The sequence below is a fragment of the Pongo pygmaeus genome, chromosome 21 (assembly GCF_028885625.2).
Source record: "Pongo pygmaeus isolate AG05252 chromosome 21, NHGRI_mPonPyg2-v2.0_pri, whole genome shotgun sequence".
In the NCBI taxonomy this organism is placed as follows: domain Eukaryota; kingdom Metazoa; phylum Chordata; class Mammalia; order Primates; family Hominidae; genus Pongo; species Pongo pygmaeus.
Window position 1 is genome coordinate 66,509,987 of NC_072394.2, and position 20,240 is coordinate 66,530,226.

The 20,240-nt window shown below is 53.7% G+C and overlaps 1 protein-coding gene across 5 annotated transcripts in view; it reads right to left on the reverse strand.

Moving 5' to 3' along the window:
• ZBTB46 (zinc finger and BTB domain containing 46) overlaps positions 1 to 20,240 on the reverse strand; it is a 92,379-nt gene that overhangs the window by 27,840 nt on the left and 44,299 nt on the right. For all 5 annotated transcript variants that reach the window (XM_054467294.2, XM_054467292.2, XM_054467291.2 and 2 more), the window contains one exon: positions 5,835 to 6,119. In XM_054467294.2, coding sequence (XP_054323269.1) covers positions 5,835 to 6,119 — 285 coding nt within the window. The remainder of the gene's footprint in view (positions 1 to 5,834; positions 6,120 to 20,240) is intronic.

Genomic DNA, 20,240 nt, shown 5'->3' on the forward strand with positions numbered 1-20,240 from the left:
AGTGTTTGTTGAACCACGGCGCATTCATGACGAGGAGAACCGGGCAGGTGTTGGGATCCCCACCCCGGCACCCCACGCTGCAAAGCTACAGTGGACACACAGTGAGGACCGCTGTGTCCCCGTTTCCTGCACGACGCACCAGGCCACTGGGAGGTACGCTCCACAGGACACCCTACAGACCATGCTAACAAGAGGCCCAGCCCTGGAAATGCTCATCGCCTGCAACCAGCACATGGAGATGGTCGCAAGTCAGGACCGGCCATGCCTGGCACAGCAGTCACACCACTAGAACCACAGCAGGGGCCACGTCAGGAGGAGGTGGCAAGTCAGGACCAGCCACACCTGGCACAGCAGCCACACCTCTAGAACCACAGCAGGGGCCATATCAAGAGGAGGTTGCAAGTCAGGACCGGCCATGCCCAGCACAGTGGCCAGGCCCCTAGAACCACAGCAGGGGCTACTCGCCCTCCCAGGCCCTCTTCAGAGCTTGCCTGAGTTGAAGCTGCATTCCCCCAGCTCTGAGGGCAGGGTTCTGGGGACCCTCACCCAGCCGAGGCAGCTCTTGTCTTCTTCTCTCTTCTGACAGGGAGCGGAGGAGAGGAGCCGGCGGACCCCGGGGCTCGGGGTACATTTCCAGAGCTACAAGATGGGGGGGGCTACGCCACAAGCTGCAGTAAGCTGCCCCCACTCTCCGACCCCACAGTCACCCCCACATTCAGCAATGGGAGGACACGGCTCTGCGTCCATGACCCTCCAGAAGGTGGGGAGGGAGAGAGGGGCGCGACACGGTCCCGCTGGGCCTGGTGCTCCCACACGGTGTTGAGAGAATTAGAAGTCCGTGAGTTCAACACTTCAGATCAGCAGATGGCGTCAGACCCCGAAGCTCAGTTCTCTCCCCCGATCAGTGTCCACCTAGGTACCAGCGAGTAGGGCTACGCCATGAACTCTGAGGCGCTCCTCCGCCACGGCAGCCCCCGCAGCAGCCCCCCCAGAGGCCAGGCCCCCGGACCCCACCTTCAAATCACACCGAGGCGCCTCGGCTAAGGCTTCCCTGGACGCAGGCGCTGGTGTCCACGGTTTACTTCTGCGTGGATTCCACGGGACCACCTGTCGGGGACAGAATGCCTACGGCAGTGAGGGAGGACCACAGAACTTTGGAAAATCCAAGTTTTTTCTGAGTATTTCCATTATTTACCTCAATGCATGCCAGAAACAGGCAGGGGCCACACAGGATGCCAGAAAATTACGTTTTAAAATAACCTGTCCCCCGCCGAGTTCTACAGCCACTCTGTCTGCTGGGCAGGCGTCTGGGGCATCCAATTCACAGCCTAACAAGCGAAGGATGCTGACAACTTCTAAACCGTGTTTACAGAAAACAAAAGGGCAAATTCTTTTTTTTTTTTTTTTCTGACGAGTTTCGGTCTTGTTGCCCAGGTTGGAATGGCGTGATCTTGGCTCACTGCAACCTCCTCCTTCCGGGTTCAAGCGATTCTCCTGCCTCAGTCTCCCAAGTAGCTGAGATTACAGGTGCCCACCACCACACCCGGGTAATTTTTTGTATTTTTAGTAGACACAGGGTTTCGCCATGTTGGCTAGGCTGGTCTCGAACTCCTGACCTCAGGTGATCCACCTGCCTTGGCCTCCCAAAGTGCTGAGATTACAGGTGTGAACCATTATGCCTGGCCCAAAAGGGCAAATTCTTACAATAGAAGTGGAAAATTTAGAATATTAAAAATGAGGCTAGAACTTAAGAGAAATAACAAAAGACCCACCAGCCAACTTCACCTGGAATTAGTCACAGATGAACTAAAAACTGAGTGAGATGGGGCCAGGCGGGGTGGCTCACACCTGTAATTCCGGCACTTTGGGAGGCTGAGGCAGGCAGATCGCCTGAGCTCAGGAGTTCGAGACCAGCCTGGCCAACATGGTGAAACCCCGTCTCTACTAAAAATATAAAAATTAGTGGGGTGTGGGGGCACCCACCTGTAGTCCCAGCTACTTGGGAGGCTGAGGCAGGAGAATTGATGGAGTCTGGGAGGCAGACGCTGCAGCGAGCCGAGATAGCGCCACTGCACTCCAGCCTGGGCAAGAGAGCGAGACCCTGTCTCAAACACACACACACACACACACACACACACCCCCAGGAGTGCCAGGTGTGCCCTCACCCCACCTTCAGGATTTAGGACACACTCAGGATGCAGAGGACACAGCACTCTCACTGCAGCGAGAGGCCCTGGGAAGAAGCCAGAACCACTCAAGGCCCCAGCCTCGGGCTCCGCGGCCACTCCCTCCACGTGCTCAGGGGCTCGCTTCCAGAAAGGAGGGGCCCAGAACAGAAAAGCCCTGAGGAGGAAGGGGAGAAACTGCCAGGGCCGCCGAGGCCGAGCTGGGGTGTGTGTTCCCCAAGGTCAGACCTGGCACCAGAGGGCCCACAGCTCGGCTGCCGTGGGTGAAACCGACGTCCCCAAGGTCAAACCTGGCACTAGAGGGCCCACAGCTCGGCCGCCGCGGGTGAAATCGACGTCCCCAAGGTCAAACCTGGCACTAGAGGGCCCAGAGCTCGGCCGCCGCGGGTGAAACCGACGTCCCCAAGATCAAACCTGGCATCAGAGGGCCCACAGCTCGGCCGCCGCGGGTGAAACCGACGTCCCCAAGATCAAACCTGGCACCAGAGGGCCCACAGCTCGGCCGCCGCGGGTGAAACCGACGTCCCCAAGATCAGACCTGGCACCAGAGGGCCCACAGCTCAGCCGCCACGGGTGAAATCGACGTCCCCAAGGTCAGACCTGGCACCACAGGGCCCACAGCTCGGCCGCCGTGGGTGAAACCAATGTCCCCAAGGTCAAACCTGGCACTAGAGGGCCCACAGCTCGGCCGCCGTGGGTGAAATCGACGTCCCCAAGGTCAGACCTGGCACTAGAGGACCCACAGCTCGGCCGCCACAGGTGAAATCGACGTCTTCTGGCAAGCCGTGCCCTCCGACCCCATCTGCTGCACACACAAACCACCAAAGGCTTCATGGACGGAGCCACAGCCAGGAAAGGCTGTCAGACGCAGAAACAGTAGAAAAAGCACAAACAAATTGTTTCCCCTCAGTCCAATGCCTTTTTTTTTTTTTTTTTTTGAGACAGGGTCTCGCTCTGTCACCCAGGCTGGAGGGCAGTGATGCAATCATGGCTCACTGCAGCTTCGACCTCCTGGGCTCAAGCGATCCTCCCACCTCAGCCGCCTGAGTAGCTGGGACTACGGGCACAGGCACCATCATGCTTGGCTAACTTCTTGTAGGGATGGGGTTTCCCCACGTTGCCCAGGCTCCCAAAGTCGTTCTTAATGACCAAGACGCACCAGCTGTACCTGGAGTGCTGCAAAGGAACTGGGTGTGCTGGGTTCCCTGCCCTGAATGAGTGTATATGACAGTCTGAGAGCATCCAGAGGAAACAGCACTCAAGCCCCTCATGTGAAAAGGCGGTCGGAGGGGAGGGTAGTGAGGGAGGCCTGGGATCCCCCTCCGACTGCACCCACAGGCACACGCTGCTGGCCACACCCAAGCCCCTCATGTGGAAAGGCAGCCGGAGGGGAGGGTAGTGAGGGAGGCCCAGGATCCCCCTCCGACTACACCCGCAGGTACACGCTGCTGGCCACACCCAAGCCCCTCATGTGGAAAGGCGGTCGGAGGGGAGGGTAGTGAGGGAGGCCCAGGATCCCCCTCCGACTACACCCGCAGGTACACGCTGCTGGCCACACCCAAGCCCCTCATGTGGAAAGGCGGTCGGAGGGGAGGGTAGTGAGGGAGGCCCAGGATACCCCTCCGACTACACCCGCAGGTACACGCTGCTGGCCACACCCAAGCCCCTCATGTGAAAAGGCGGTCGGAGGGGAGGGTAGTGAGGGAGGCCTGGGATCCCCCTCCGACCGCACCCACGGGCATGCACCGCTGGCCGCACCCAGCCTGTCCCTCCTGATGCCCACGAAACATGCCCAGCGCTCCATGTGACCGGCTGGCCAACTGCAGGATGCCCACATGCCCTGCCACCGCCTCCTGGAAAGGCCCCAGTACCCCGGGGTTTGTTCAAATCCAACCATTTCTGCTGACAAGTACACTTTTGCATTTGAGAGGGGACGGGGCCAACATTTTGGAGCATAAATCACAAACACTCTGCTTGCACCATGTTTGATATTTTAGAAACGCTATTTTGTTTGAATCCACAACAGCTGTGTAAGTGGCACCCCCCCCGTTTTTCAGATGTGGGAAGTGGGGCCTCAGGACGTCTGTGACAGCCCAGCACCCACAGCTTGTCCTGTCTGTGCAGTGCTCAGCCCTGAGCCTCATTTTCGGGGCCAAGACCCCTCGACGGCCACGGCTCCTCACTGAGTACACAGAATAAAGGGAAGGTGAACACCACTTTCCACATGTAGTCTTTATTACCCATGAACAGTTGGCATCAGTGCTCACACCAACGCGAAAATGAAAATTCGAAAGAATGTTTTAGTGCTTATGAAAACAAAGTTGTAAAAATATTGTTTTTTACAGCAGCGTAAAGAAACAGAGAAACAGATATACTTCCCAAATCCCAGCAGCAAGGATGGCTGGCACCTTTCCTTCCTTCGCTTCCCTCAATACTCAGGAAACAATGTGTCCACACCACTCAGCACACCTGGACCCCAGCCGCGGAGGTGGGGGCCTCTCATGCCGGACTCACTCCCACCTCCGCTGGAGAGAAACGGGACGCGCCTCACTCACTCTCAGCCGCCCAATGAGTGCCAGCTGTGCGCTGGATGCCAGCACCAGGCCTTGCCCGGGGGCCCACGTGAGCGCGAGACCAGAAGGCAGCTGGCTGGGGGCTGGCTGCGGTGGGTTTTTTGTTTTTTTTTTTTTTTGAGATGGAGTCTCGCTCTGCTGCCCAGGCTGGAGTGCAGTGGCGCGATCTCGGCTCACTGCAAGCTCCGCCTCCCGGGTTCACGCCATTCTCCTGCCTCAGCCTCCCGAGTAGCTGGGACTACAGGCGCCCGCCACCACGGCCGGCTCATTTTTTGTATTTTTCATAGAGACGGGGTTTCACCATGTTGGCCAAGAAGGTCTCCATCTCCTGACCTCGTGGTCCGCCCGCCTCGGCCTCCCAAAGTGCTGGGATTACAGGCGTGAACCACCGGGCCCGGCCTCTTTGTTTTTTTAAACTCTGAAAGCTGAATGCCCCCGTCTTGTCAGGAAGTCAGTCAGTCTGGGGTGAGCCCGACACGCAGCAGTGGCTGAACTTTTGGCCACATCTCGGCAGGCGCGTCGTCATTTGGATTCAGCTGGGGACATTTACGTTTTAAACACAACATCCGACGCATCTTTAAAAGTCACACGCCACCAGCATCATCCAGCGAAGGCAACGCACGGCGAGGCCCCCAAGTGCAATGGGCTCGCAGCGGCCGCCCCCATCTCCCTTGCGCGAAACGAGTCTCAGCACGAAGGCGACAGAGGGGCCGGCAGGGGGCGCCCGAGCCCGTCTCTGGAGCACAAAGACCCCCGGCCCCTGCGCAACCCGCACGAGCTCGCATTCAGCCAATGACTCGGGTGAGAAACATTCCAGCAAGCACTCGGCTGCTCCCCTGCCCGCCGCCCTCACAACCGCGTCCATTCCTTCCTCGATCTAAAGCCAGCTCCCCGTGGACCCGAGAGGCCAGTCCAGGCTGTGACGCCGCACCCTCACCTCCCGAAACAGGGAGGTCAGCAGGCGGCCGAGCAGCAGGGACAGACCCTCAGCCTCATCTCATCTTGGCCCGGGACCTGCAACTCTCAGCCTTCAAAACCACACCAAAGCCAAGCGGCCCCCAGGGCCTGCACTTACGGGACAGCGAGTGGGCCCCTCTGGGCAGGTACTCGAACAGCAGGGAGCCGTCATCCCCCAGCACGTCGGCCTTGAGCGACAGCAGGCTGTTCTTACTCATGAGCGCCGCGCGCAGGTTGGCCACCGCGGTGGCCTGATGCAGGGCGTCGTCCTTCTCCGGGGTGAGGGGAGGGCCCAGATAGCTGGCTTCTCCTCCCAGGAGACCCTCCTCGACCTGTGCATAGAGCTCGGCCCTCTCTCCTCGGCTGTCGGAGCTGCTGGCTTCGGTGACGGACAGGTCCGCATCTGGGGACAGAGGGACACACGTCAGAAGACACGGGTCGTTCCCAGACTCTCCAAGTGGGACAGGTGACAAATATAGAAGGACAGCGACCAGCTTCTGCCTGAGCTACAGAGCAGCATCAAGTCCAGCCCACCCTGGGAGCCGGGCACCTGCCCCAGCAATGCAGCAGCCTCGGCCCAGCCCGGCCTTTCCTGCCCACCCAGGTCCCATGGCTGTGGTGGAGTCTCAGCCAAGGCTTTGGAGGACGGCTCAACTCGGAACAACGGGGTTGCCCTCCCTGGACCAGGGGCTGCAGACCTGGTTCCTGGTCTGCTCCAGGGCTGAGGGCCTGCGAGTCAGAGGCTCCTGGGGCGGCAGTATTTCCATCTCTCAAAGACGAGGAGAGGCTCAAAATGGATCAATGACGTTAGAGCTAAATCTATAAAATTCTTAGAAGAAAATCCGCATGATCTCAGATTTGGCAATAGGTTCTTAGATACAAAACCAAGCACAAGCAACAAAATAAATTGGATTCATCAAAATTAAATGTCTGTGCTTCAAAGGATACTACCAAGAAAGTGACGCCGGGTGCGGTGGCTCACGCCTGTGATCCCAGCACTCTGGGAGGCCAAGGCGGGTGGATCATCTGAGGTCAGGAGTTCAAGGCCAGCCTGGCCAACATGGTGAAACCTCATCTCTACTAAAAATACAAAAATTAGCCGGGCGTGGTGGCACGTGCCTGTAATCCCAGCTACTCAGTAGGCAGAGGCAGGAGAATCGCTTGAACCCAGGAGGTGGAGGTTGCAATGAGCCGAGATCGCGCCACTGCACTCCAGCCTGGGCAACAGAACAAGACTCTGTCTCAAAAAAAAAAAAAAATTGCAACCTATATATCTGATAATAAAAAGACAAATACTGTAACTCAATATAAAAATGGGTAAAAAATCTTACTAGACATTTGTCCAAAGAAGATGTATAAATGGCCAAGACGCACATGAAGAGATGCTCAGCATCACCCATCACTAGGGAAATGCAAAACACAACACGATTCCACCACACGCCATGATTCCACCACACGCCACGATTCCAGCACACGCCACGATTCCACCACACACCACAATTCTACCATACGCCACGATTCCAGCACACGCCATGATTCCACCACACGCCACAATTCCACCACACGCCCACTGGGATGGCTGGAAATAAAAAGTCAGGTGAGGCACCGTGGCTCACGCTTCCAGTCCCAACATTTTGAGAGGCTAAGACCGGAAGATCTCTTGAGAACAGGAGTTCAAGACCAGCCTGTGCAACACAGCAGGACAAAAAGTTAAAATAAAACAAAATTAGCTGAGTGTGGTGGGTTGTGCTTGTGGTCCCAGCTACTCAGGAGACTGAGGTGGGAGGATCACTTGAGCCTGAGAGGCTGAGGCTGTGGTGAGCTGTGATCGAGCCACTGTACTCCAGTCTGGGTGACAGAGTGAGACCCTATCTCAAAAACAAAAACAAAAAGATCAGATAATATTGGCAAGGATGGGAAGAAATCAGAACCTTGGAACCTTGCTGGTAAGAGTGTAACATGGTGCCCTCCTGGGGAGCAGGTCGGCAGGTCCTCACAACATCAGGTACGGGAATCACCACAGGGCCCAGCAGTTCCACGTGTACGCATGCAGATACCCACAAGAAATGAAGACACAAAAGCCCACAGAAAACCTCGTCCAGGACGCGCCTAGCACATTATCACGAACAGCCAACAAGTCCATCGATGGATGAATGGATAAACATAACAGATCCATCCCCACAATGGAATATTATGTGGCCATGAAAAGGCATGAAGAACAGACACAGGCCACCACATAGAGGAGCCCTGAAAACATGCTCAGCGGACAAAGCCAGACACAGAACCACGCAGAGGAGACTTGAAAACTGCTGAGTGAACAAAGCCAGACACAGAAGGCCACACGCCATTTCATTTCCATTAAATATCCAGAACAGGCAAATCAAGAGAGACAGAAAGTAGGTTTGTGGCTGCAAAAAGGGGCTGGGGAGAGGTCTTGGGTGAGGGCTAAGCGGTGCAGGGTTTCCCTCTGAGCCGAAGAAAATGTTCTAAGTGGATTGTGCTGATGGCTGCAGGACGCTGTGAATATACCAAAAACCTCTGAATTGCAAACTTTAAATGGGTGAATGGGGTGTGAATCATCTCTCAGTAAAGCTTCTACTTAACAACAACAACAAAAGGTGATGACTTGAGTCATTAATTCAACGGATTCCTCTGAGTGTCAGCTCAGGCCAGCCAGGGCTTCGTGGAGGAGCCTCCCTCTAGTGGGGCTGTATGCAGGGCATCAAAACACCCCCAGAACACGCTGAGCGATGATGATTTGCAGATATTTTCCCACAGCAAGAGAACGGATTTTCCACCACGGTCGTTGATGGGAATCGGGATCAGAACCACAGAAACACAGGGGCATGGGGCAGGGGGGACCTGGAGCAGGGGCAGAGGTGACGTCTGCAAACACCCCTGGAACAAACATGCACATGTCGCTCACACACGCCACTCAGGGAGGTGCTGTGAGGCCCAGCAGCTGAGAGCTGGGCGTGGCAGGTGCACAGGGCCCCCCTCAGACAGCACATGGGGTGAGTCCAGCCTGGCAGGAGCGGGTGGGAGTCTCCAGGGACAGTGACATTCCGACCGTCGAGCTACCTATGACTTCTTCTGAAGGCCTTTAAGGGGTATTTTTCCAAACTCTACTCTATTTTTCCAAACTATACTCCTTTTTATATTTTTTTGCAAATCCCTCAATGATACATCATATTAATCGTGCATTTCTAGGAACTAAATATACAGGTTATATCCAAACTTATGTTAAGGCTTTGTCTTAGCTTGGGATGCCATGACAAAATACCACAGGCAGGGTGGCTTAACAACGAAAATTAGTTTCCTCACACTCTGGAGACTGGGAGTCCAAGGACAACGTGCCAGCAGATCTGGTGTCTGGTGAGGCCCCTCCTGACCTGCAGACAACGCAGGTGAGCCCTGGGGGCCCCTCCTCAGAGTCTGGGAGCAGAGTGGGTAGTGGGTGCTGTGTTCTCACGAGCGTGTTCAGGGATCAGGGCCCCGTCTGTGACTTCACTTTATCACTTCCTTCAAGGCCCTCCCCAGATGCAGCCACACGGGGGCTGGGGTTTCAACACATGAGTGTGGGGGTGCACATTCAGCTCATAAGAGGCTTCAAAAAAAAATCACCCAATTTTATTTTATTTTATTTTATTTATTTATTTATTTTGAGACGGAGTTTCGCTCTTGTTGCCCAAGCTGGAGTGCAATGGCACGATCTCAGCTCACTGCAACCTCTGCCTCCCGGCTTCAAGTGATTCTCCTGCCTCAGCTTCCTGAGTAGCTGGGATTACAGGTGCGTGCCACCACGCTGGCTAATTTTTTTTTTTGAAATGGAGTCTTGCTCTGTCACCCAGGCTGGAGTGCAGTGGTGCAATCTCGGCTCACTGCAAGCTCCGCCTCCCAGGTTCATGCCATTCTTCTGCCTCAGCCTCCCAAGTAGCTGGGACTACAGGCGCCCGCCACCACACCCAGCTAATTTTTTGTATTTTTAGTAGAGACGGGGTTTCACCGTGTTAGCCAAGATGGTCTTGATCTCCTGACCTTGTGATTCGCCCCCCTTGGCCTCCCAAAGTGCTGGGATTACAGGACTGTGAGCCACCACGCCGGGCTACTAATTTTTGTATTTTTAGTAGAAACGGGGTTTCACCACATTGGTCGGGCTGGTCTCGAACTCCCAACCTCAGGTGATCCACCCACCTCAGACTCCCAAAGTGCTGGGATTACAGGCATGAGCCACCATGCCTGGCCAAAATCACCCAATTTTAAAGCCAAATTTTAAATCTAAATTATTGTAACAAATTAAGGTGAAAAACACATAAAACAAATCAGGATAAGCTGAAATAACTCTCCTTTGTGTGAAATGTTAAAAGTTGGGTTTCCGCCGGGCGCAGTGTCTCACGCCTGTAATCCCAGCATTTTGGGAGGCCGAGATGGGTGGATCACGAGGTCAGGAGTTTGAGACTAGCCTGGCCAGCATGGTGAAACCCTGTCTCTACTAAAACACAAAACATTAGCCAGGCATGGTGGTGCGTGCCTGTAATCTCAGCTACTCGGCAAGCTGAGGCAGGAAAATCGCTTGAACCAGGGAGACAGAGGTTGCGGTGAGCTGAGATCACACCATTGCACTCCAGCCTGGGCAACAAGAGCGAAACTCCATCTCAAAAAAGAGAAAGATTAAAAAATTCTCATTAATTTTATGTATATAGTAGTTAGCAAGGTAACTCAATGGATAAAAGGTTTCTTAGCAAGCAACACTGGAACAACCTTATAACCCTATGTAAAAAGTGAACCTCAAGCTGATCTCACGCCACATACAAAAAAACCAACTTGAATCATGGAGCTATGCGTTACACTTAAATCCATAAAAACTCAAGAAAAACCATAGGAGAAAGTCTTTGCTGGCTGGGCGCGGTGGCTCATGCCTGTAATCCCAGCACTCTCGGAGGCTGAGGCGGGCGGATCACGAGGTCAGGAGACCCGAGACCATCCTGGCTAACATGGTGAAACCCCGTCTCTACTAAAAATACAAAAAATGAGCCGGCGTGGTGGCGGGTGCCTGTAGTCCCAGCTACTCAGGAGGCTGAGGCAGGAGAATGGCGTGAACCCAGGAGGCAGAGCTTGCAGTGAGACGAGATGGTGCCACTACACTCCAGCCTGGGTGGCAGAGCAAGACTCTGCCTCAAAAAAAAAAAAAAGAAAAAAGAAGCCAAGGGCCAAGAGAAAATATTTGCAAAGCACATACTTGATGAAGGACTTGGAACGAGAACACCTAGGAACTCTCACCACTCAGAAATAAAAGATGGGCAGAAGATCTGAACAGACATTTCCCCAAAGAAGAGACCCGGATGTGAAGCAGGCGCCCGACGCTCATCCCCGCGAGCTGAGCCACGACACTCACTTGGCCAGCACCTCACAGTCACCACATAGACAGCCCGATCGAAACACGACAAAAAGACCCGGACAGACACTTTACCAAAAAAGATACATGAACGGCATCATCCGCCATCAAAGAAATGCAAATCAAAGACCACAGAGAAGCCAGGTGTGGCGTCTCACGTCTGTCATGCCAGCACTGTAGGAGGCTGAAGGAGGCTGATCACCTGAGGTCAGGAGTTCGAGGCCGGCCTGGCCAACATGGCCAAACCCCGTCTCTACTAAAAATACAAAAAACCAGCCAGGTGTGGTGCTGGGTGACTGTAATCCCAGGGAGGCTGAGGCAGGAGAATCGCTTGAACCCGGGAGGTGGAGCTTGCAGTGAGCGGAGATTGCACCACTGCACTCCAGCCTGGGCAACAAAAGTGAGAGACTCCATCTCAAAAAAAAAAAAAAAAAAAAAAAAAACCATGAAGGGGAGTCTCAGAATTGAACCAAATTGAACCACAATGGTTAACATTTTTTTTTTTTTTTTTTTACAGACAGTCTCGCCACAATGAAAAAGGTAGAGACAGGGTTTCACCATGTTGGTCAGGCTGGTCTCAAACTCCTGACCTCAGGTGATCCGCCCGCCACAATGAAAAAGGTAAGCAGTGCAGGCAGACGCAGCAGCATGGCTGGGCCCAAATACACTGATGCAAGAAAGGAGCCTCGCCCAGAAGCCGGCTGGAGGCCTGAGGGAGGCCCTGGGACAATGTGCTGCACCTCGGGAGGGTTTGGGTACACGCATTTATCAAAACTTCTCAGGCTGTGGACGGTGGTTCATGCCTGTAATCCCAGCACTGTGGGAGGCCAAGGTGGGTGGGTCACTTGAGTCCAGGAGTTCAAGACCAACCTGGGCAACACGGCAAAACCCCATCTCTACAAAAAATACAAAAATGAGCTAGGTGTGGTGGTGTGCACCTGTAGTCACAGCTACTCAGGAGGCTGAGGTAGGAGGATCACTTGAGCCAGGGAGGTTGAGGCTGCCATGAGCTGAGATCACGCCACTGCACTCCAGCCTGGGCATCATCATCTCAAATTAAAAAACCACAACTTCTCAAAAGGTACATCTGAAGTTAGGCTCCGTGGTACGGACCTACAGTTCCAGCTACTCAGGAAACTGAGGCGGAAGCATCGTCACAGCTCAGGAATTTGAGTCCCTGTGTCTTCTAAAAAAAGAAAAAGAAAACCAAAAGGTGCACCTGAGATTGGCACATGTCAGAGTGCAGAGAATTTAACTGAGAAACAGAAAGGTGCTGAGCGCTGACGTATTTTGGGATGAAGTATCCTGATGCCTCCGCCTGCAATGAAATGCATTGAAAAATACGAAGCGTTTTTAGTGATTCGATGGACAAATATATAACAAAGCAAATACAGCGAAATGTTAACTGGGTGATCTAGGCAGCAGGCATGTTCACCATTTCATTTTTTCAACTGTTCTCTGAGGGTGAATATTTTCCCAATACAGTGTTAGGAGGAGAAACAAGAAGCTATCCAAACTGTACACCTGAAATCTGTGTAGTTTATTGTATGTAATATATCACACCTCAAAAAAATAGAAAAAAGGGCCTGGCGTGGCGGCTCACACCTGTAATCCCAACACTTTGGGAGGCCGAGGCTGAGGCCGGTGGATGACCTGAGGTCAGGAATTAGAGACCAGCCTGACCAACATGGTGAAACTCTGTCTCTACTAAAAGTATGAAAAATTAGCTGGGCGTGGTGGCAGGTGCCTGTAGTCCCAGCTACTCAGGAGGCTGAGGCAGGAGAATGGCATGAACCCGGGAGGCGGAGCTTGCAGTGAGCTGAGATCACACCACTGCACTCCAGCCTGGGCGACAGGGTGAGACTCCGCGTCAAAAAAAAAAAAAAATTTAGCCAGGCATGGTGGCACGTGCCTGTAATCCCAGCTACTCGGGAGGCTGAGGCAGGAGAATTGCTTGAACCCAGGAGGTAGAGGTTGTAGTGAGCCGAGATCGTGCCATTGCACTCCAGACTGGACAACAGAGCGAGACTCTGTCAAAAAAAAAAATAGATGCCAGGCGCGGTGGCTCACGCCTGTAATCCCAGCACTTTGGGAGGCCAAGGCGGGCAGATCACAAAGTCAGGAGATCGAGACCATCCTGGCTAACACAGTGAAACCCCGTCTCTACTAAAAATACAAAAAAAAATTAGCCAGGCGTGGTGGTGGATGCCTGTAGTCCCAGCTACTCAGGAGGCTGAGGCAGGAGAATGGCATGAACCGGGGAGGTGGAGATTGCAGTGAGCTGAGATGGCGCCACTGCACTCAGGCCTGGGCGAAAAAGCAAGACTCCGTCTCAAAAAAAAAAAAAAAAAAAAAAAAATAGAAAAGAGGTGTGGCGAATTTTACCAAAATCCCCGGCTACTGTATGCAGACCCCCAGTGGTGAGCCAATGAGGCACCTGCAGAGACGCCCAGGCTGCAACCCTCGAGCCATGGTTTCGCCACCTTGTGGAAGAACAACTCCGCAGACCTGATTTGGTTCAGGATCTCATGATGAGTCCTGGATGAGCCACGTGGGCCCTAAATGGACCCACCAGGGTCCCTGTCAGCAGAGAAAGAGGCAGGAGGGTGAAAGAAGCGAGGATGGGAAGGGGCAGGAATGATGTGGGGCCACAAGCCAAGGATGCTGTGGCTTCCAGAAGCCAGAAGAGGCACATGGACTCCCCTGGAGCTCCAGGGGATCCAGCCCTGCCGGCTGCTTCGGACTTCAGAGAACCGTGAGACAAAACGTGCATTGCTCTGACACTAAATCTGGTCATTTATTACAGCAGCCATCAGGAGCCAGGTGCTTGCCAAAAGCACAAAAGACACAAAAGACACCTGCAGGAGAGCCTCACAGCCCTGAGCCTGACACCCAAACGCCCACATCTGGACGACCACAGGACAGGCTGCAGCCACGCCCCACGCCCCACACCCCACACCCATGGGTGAGGAGCAGTGTTGCTGCTGGCCGCGGCTGTGAGTCCCTCCCACACCACGACAAGGAGCAAAGCCAGAGATGCAACGACACCCTGCCGAGTGGCTACATTAAAAGTTCAGTCGGCCAGGCAGTGGCTCACACCTGTGATCCCAGCACCATGGGAGGCCCAGGCGGGAGGATTGCTGAGCCCAGGAGTTTGAGACTGGCCTGAGCAACTTAGTGAGATCCCGTCTCCCGTCATAGTGAGATCTACATCTCTACAAAAAAAATTTTAAAAAATTAGCCAAGCATGGTGCCGCATGCCCATAGTCCCAGCTACTCAGGAGGCTGAGGTGGGAGGATCACCTGAGCCCAGGAGGTCGAGGCTGCCGTGAGCCAAGATCATACCACTGCACTCCAGCCTGGGCGAGAGAGTGAGACCCTGTCTTAAGAAAAACAAAATACACGGCCGGGCACGGTAGCTCGTGCCTGTAATCCCAGCACTTTGGGAGGCCGAGGTGGGTGGATCACAAGGTCAAGAGATTGAGACCAGTCTGGCCAACATGGTGAAACCCCGTCTCTACTAAAAATACAAAATATCAGCCAGGCGTGGTGGCACGTGCCTGTAGTCCCAGCTACTCTGGAGGCTGAGGCAGGAGAATCGCTTGAACCCAGGAGGCAGAGATTGCAGTGAGCCGAGATCGCGCCATTGCACTCCAGCCTGGCGACAGAGTGAGACTCTGTCTCAAAACAAAAACAAAAACAAAAAATACTCTGTCCAGTGCCAAGCGCAGAAATTTTCTAAAAATAAAACAAAAACAAAAAGCAGCACGTTCCTGTGAAGGGTGTTATTGTCTCTGTCCCAGTCACCAGCTGCTCCCCAACAGACTGTAATGTGGTCAAAGCTGATTGCAGGTAATTCTGTTCATACCTGAAAGCAAAAACATCTAGAGAAGGCACAGCTGAGTTCTCAAGCTTCCCAGGACAGGACTGAACGGGGGAGCGGATGAAAACAGGCCAAGCCAAGCATCTCCCGAGCAGCTGTGGGATCGGGGTGTGGAGCCGGACGCCCTTCCCACCCCACTACTGACCAAAGCACATGATGTCATCTTTTGGTTGAAACCCTTCCACCCAAAAAATAAAAAGACCATCCCAAGTGCAGGAAATTTTCTTCAACAGAACAATCAGATCTGCCATGCTGCTGAAACAGGCTGTGAAAGGTGTTCAGGAGGTGAAACACTGTTCAGGAGGCCAGGTGGGGGGACCTCACATTCTGTCGGGCACCAGGAGGGCCAAGATGCCACACACATTCAGGATGGGAGTCCCTGCATGGACGTAACCTCAGAGGTAACTCCCTGCCCTCGTGTGATCAGGACGGCTGAGACCGTGGGGTGGGGGGGGATCCTCCTCCCCAACCTTTGTGGAGAGAAGGAGGGAACACCAGAAGGGGAAACAGCCACGGCCCCCTCCGCTCACCAGTTCCTGCTTTATCCCCAGCAAAGAGCTCTGGGGGCGGTGAGGAGCTGCTGTCAGCACAAGGGAGAGAAACCCTGAGCCCCGCCGGAGGCAGGCCGGCCTGGTCCAAGAAGCAGCTCGAAGACCCCCCTACCCTGAGAGCTGGGACCCTCACTCCCCTCCCGGAGCAGACAGGAGGCGACTTGCAGGCAGCACTAGGCACCCGAGAGGCCATCGTCCCCCATCTGGAGCTCCCGCAGTTCTGATGTACGCTTAAAAATCCCAACAGGTCAAGCTCCCACCTCGCCAGGGTTCAAGTACACACTTACTTTACAGAACACACAGATTCTCCTGTAGCAGCACCACTTAGGCATGTGTGGGGCCATTTAGTTGGGGCACCTGGGCTGTTTCTTTACCATCTTCTCATGCAGTAGCTACACATCCACTTTGTCAAGGCCTCACCAGTCACCTCTCAGGTCCTTACTGTGCTCCCTCCGCAGATGAGGAGGAGACACCAGGGCCTGGGGAGACATGGGCCTGCCTGCCTGCCCCATAGCTGCACACATGAATCTGAACATTTTAATGCTATTTCCCACAAGCTCTCATAGAAGTGAACTGCTGTAACTCAGAAATAAATTTCAAGGGATACTGTTTCTTGGAAGCTGCTCAGTTAGAATGAATTTGGCCTTAGAAAATCACTCTTAAAAACAAACAGGCCCCAGGGTCACCAGGGGCTGGGATGATGCACAGAAGGGTTGGGGCATCGGCGTCGAATGATCCACGGTGACCACTTGACACGTGTCCTTAGAAAAGAGACTTTGTGGCCAGGCGCGGTGGCTCACGCCTGTCATCCTAGCACTTTGGGAGGCCAAGGCAGGTGGATCACGAGGTCAAGAGATCGAGACCATCCTGGCCAACATGGTGAAACCCCGTCTCTACTAAAAATACAAAAATTAGCCAGGCATGGTGGCGGGCACCTGTAGTTCCAGCTACTCGGGAGGCTGAGGCAGGAGAATGATGTGAACCCAGGAGGCGGAGGTTGCGGTGAGCTGAGATTGCACCACCGCACTCCAGCCCGGCAACAGAGTGAGACTCAAAAAAAAAAAAAAAAGAAAAAGAAAAAGAAAGAAGAAAGAAAAGGGACTTTGTGGCCCAGCACGGTAGCTCACGCCTGTAATCCCAGCACTTTGGGAGGCTGTGGCGGGCGGATCGCTTGAGGTCAGGAGTTCGAGACAAGCCTGGCCAATATGGTGAAACCCCGTCTCTACTAAAAATACAGAAATTAGCCAGGCGTGGTTGCAGGAGCCTGTAATCCCAGCTACTCAGAGGCTGAGGCAGGAGAATCACTTGAACCCGGGAGGCAGAGGCTGCAGTGAGTCGAGATCACACCACCGCACTCCAGCCTGGGTGACAGTGAAGCTCTGTCTCAAAAATAAAAAATTTTAAAAAAAGGGCCTTTGCTTCTATAAATGGGATGAGAATTAAAAATCCTCTTCTCTAAGATAGAATAAATCTTTAATGGAAACAAACTGACCTCCATGGGATCATGATCTACTTCCAAACCCCAAGCTTCCAAATCCCAGCCTGAGGGCTCAGGCGGAGGACGCAGCTCAGGGAGTCACTGGCTGCCACAGCGTGGGCAGAACCATCCTCCATCCTCACACAGCTCACAGCCTTGTGTCCTCATCTTAGCAACTCAGAATAATCTAATGGAAGAGTTTCACAGTTGCCTTGGAAACCCAAGGGATTTAAGACTCTAACAAAAGTACACAGCCAAAATCACTTGTTGGATTCTAAAAACACCTTCTGCTCGGCAACTGCATTTAAAGCATTCAGCCCACAGGCTTAAGGAGTGCGCTATTTCTCAGTGCCTGGATCGACTCTCATAATATAAAGGCCTCCAGCACAGGCACCTGCCAGCGACTTATGCGCACGCACAGGGAGGTGGCCTGGGACCGCTGGGAGGGGCCTCGCTGTGCTGACAACGGAGACCCTGCAGCGCATCTGTAAACATCAGAATACGCCCCCCAAAGCCATGTCTCTTGCCAGGGTCCACTGCTTCTCAGATTTTAGTTGGAGCTAGTGGAAGATTATAAACAGTTACGAGCAGATGGAAAGGCCACTGGCCCTGACCTGCTGCCTGTACACTCTCCACATGTACAGCAGCACATAGAGAAACGATTTTCCCAACTGGTAATGTCTGGAGACATTTTTGGTTGTACCAACGGGGGATCCAAAGGCAGGTGCTCCTGGCATCTGTGGGTGGAGGCCAGGGGTGCTGCTAACATCCTGCAGTACCTAGGACAACCTCACGATGGAGCACAACTCAGCCCGAGGCTGAGTTAAACCAACTGCTGGTTTTTGTTTGTTTTGTGGTTTTTTGATTTGTTTTGTTTTGTTTTGAGACAGGGTCTCACTCTGTCTCCAGGCTGGACTGCAGTGCCGCGATCTCAGCTCACTGCAACCTCCGCCTCCCTGGTTCAAGCAATTCTCCTGCCTCAGCTTCCTGAGCAGCTGGGACTACAGGTGCGCACCACCATGCCCAGCTAACTTTTATATATTTAGTAGAGACGGGGTCTCACCATGTTGGCCACGATGGTCTCCATCTCCTGACCTTGTGATCCGCCCGCCTCGGCCTCCCAAAGTGCTGGGATTATAGGCGTGAGCCACCCCGCCCGGCCTCAGATAACTTTTGTATTAGAGATGGGATTTCACCACTTTGCCCGGGATAGTCCCAAACTCCTGGCCTCAAGGGATCCTCCTGCCTCAGCCTCCCAAAGTGCCTCCAAAAGGGATTTCAGGCCTGAGCGACTGTACGTGGCCACCAACTTTTACTGAACATCCAGGGTCTGGCCATAGCTCAGTGCAGGATGCACAGCAACAATTGAGATGAGAATAAATAAAAGCTACATTGTGTCAAAGTAGAACAGCGTTTACCCGCAGGTGGGGTAGAGGCAAAAGAAAGGTACTGTATGACGGATACAGTTTCCCTTTGGGATGATGGAAAAGTTGTGATCGCACAACTTCATGCGCCACAGAAGGGCATTTCGGTCAGGGACGGACCACAGATAACCACTGTGGTCCCGTAGATTAGAACGCAGCCGGGAAATTCCTATCACCTGATGACGTCATAGCCATCGCCACATCCTAGCACAACTTTAAAAAATCAGTTTAGTGTAGGCCATGCCAAGTTTTTATAAAGTCTGCAGCAGTGCACAGTCCTGTCCTCAGCCTCCATGTTCACTCAGCACTCGCTCACCCAGGGCAACTTGCAGTGCAGCAAGCTCTGTGCATGGCAGGGGCCCTACCCAGGCACGCCGTTATCTTTTATACCCTATTTTTACAGCACCCTTTCTATGTTTAGACACACAAACACTTCCCATGGTGCCACAGCTGCCTGCAGTGCTCAGCACGGTAACTAACACTCTGGCAGGTTCGTGCTAGGCCTGTAACCGGCTGCACTTTCTAGTTCTGTGACGGGCGCTCCATGACGCTCCCAGAGCAACAGAATCACCTAATGATGCATTTCTTGGAACCTGTCCCTGTCATCAAGCAACGCATGACTTTAATGCCAGTGAAATGTACATTTGAAAATGGTTAAAATGGCCGGGCGCGGTGGCTCACGCCTGCAATCCCGGCACTTTGGGAGGCCGAGGCGGGTGGATTACGAGGTCAGGAGATCGAGACCATCCTGGCTAACACGGTGAAACCCCGTCTCTACTAAAAATATAAAAAATTAGCCGGGCGTGGTGGCGGGCACCTGTAGTCCCAGCTACTGGGGAGGCTGAGGCAGGAGAATGGCGCGAACCCGGTAGGCGTAGCTTGCAGTGAGCCGAGATGGTGCCACTGCACTCCAGCCTGGGCGACAGAGCAAGACTCCATCTCAAAAAAAAAAAAAAAAAAGAAAGAAAATGGTTAAAATGGTAAGGTTTACATTACGTATATTCTACCACAATGATAAAAGTTAACGTATATCGAGCTGTGTTCACTCCCAGCTCTCGGAGATATCTCAGCGACGGAGAGGAGGAACCAGGGTCAGGAGAAGGGGCCACACCCACCCTGCCCAGGAAGCCCTCCAGCCAGGGGTGCAGGCAGCGTCTCCCACCGCGCCACCCACACACTCGGCATCTGCGACATTTTTCAGGGCCTCCCACCCTGCGGCTTGCTGTCTTTCGTCCTCCTCTGTCCACTCACGCCCTCCCACGTTCATTTCCAGGCTTCATCCTGGAGGAACCTCCCCACGGGCAGCACCTGCTAGGACGCCTCCATTTCTTCTTTTTTTAAATTAAGAGACAGGGTCTGGCACTGTCGTCCAGGCTGGAGGGCAGCAGCGCAATCACGGCTCACTGCAGCCTGGACCTCCTGGGCTCAAGCCATCCTCCCGCCTCAGCCTCCCAAGTAGCTGAACTACAGGCACAGGCAATACCACACCAAACTCCAAATATCCTTCCTTGACTTGGGCCACAGCCTGGGGGAAAGAGCAGAGGCCAAATCCCCATGATTATTATTAATATTACATGCCCAGCACCAGGAATGGTGGCCAGTATTCAGCAAACATTTAATTTATTATTTACAAATATGGAAGACACATAAGGGACAACCATTCCCGTGGTGACGTCCAGCTTCAACAGAGCTAAGCTCAGAGCCCCTTTGCAGTGAGTAATAGGCAGGACCCAAGGGGAGACCCTGTATCATGAGGTGTTAGAAAAAAACATCAGCCGGGCACGGTGGCTCACG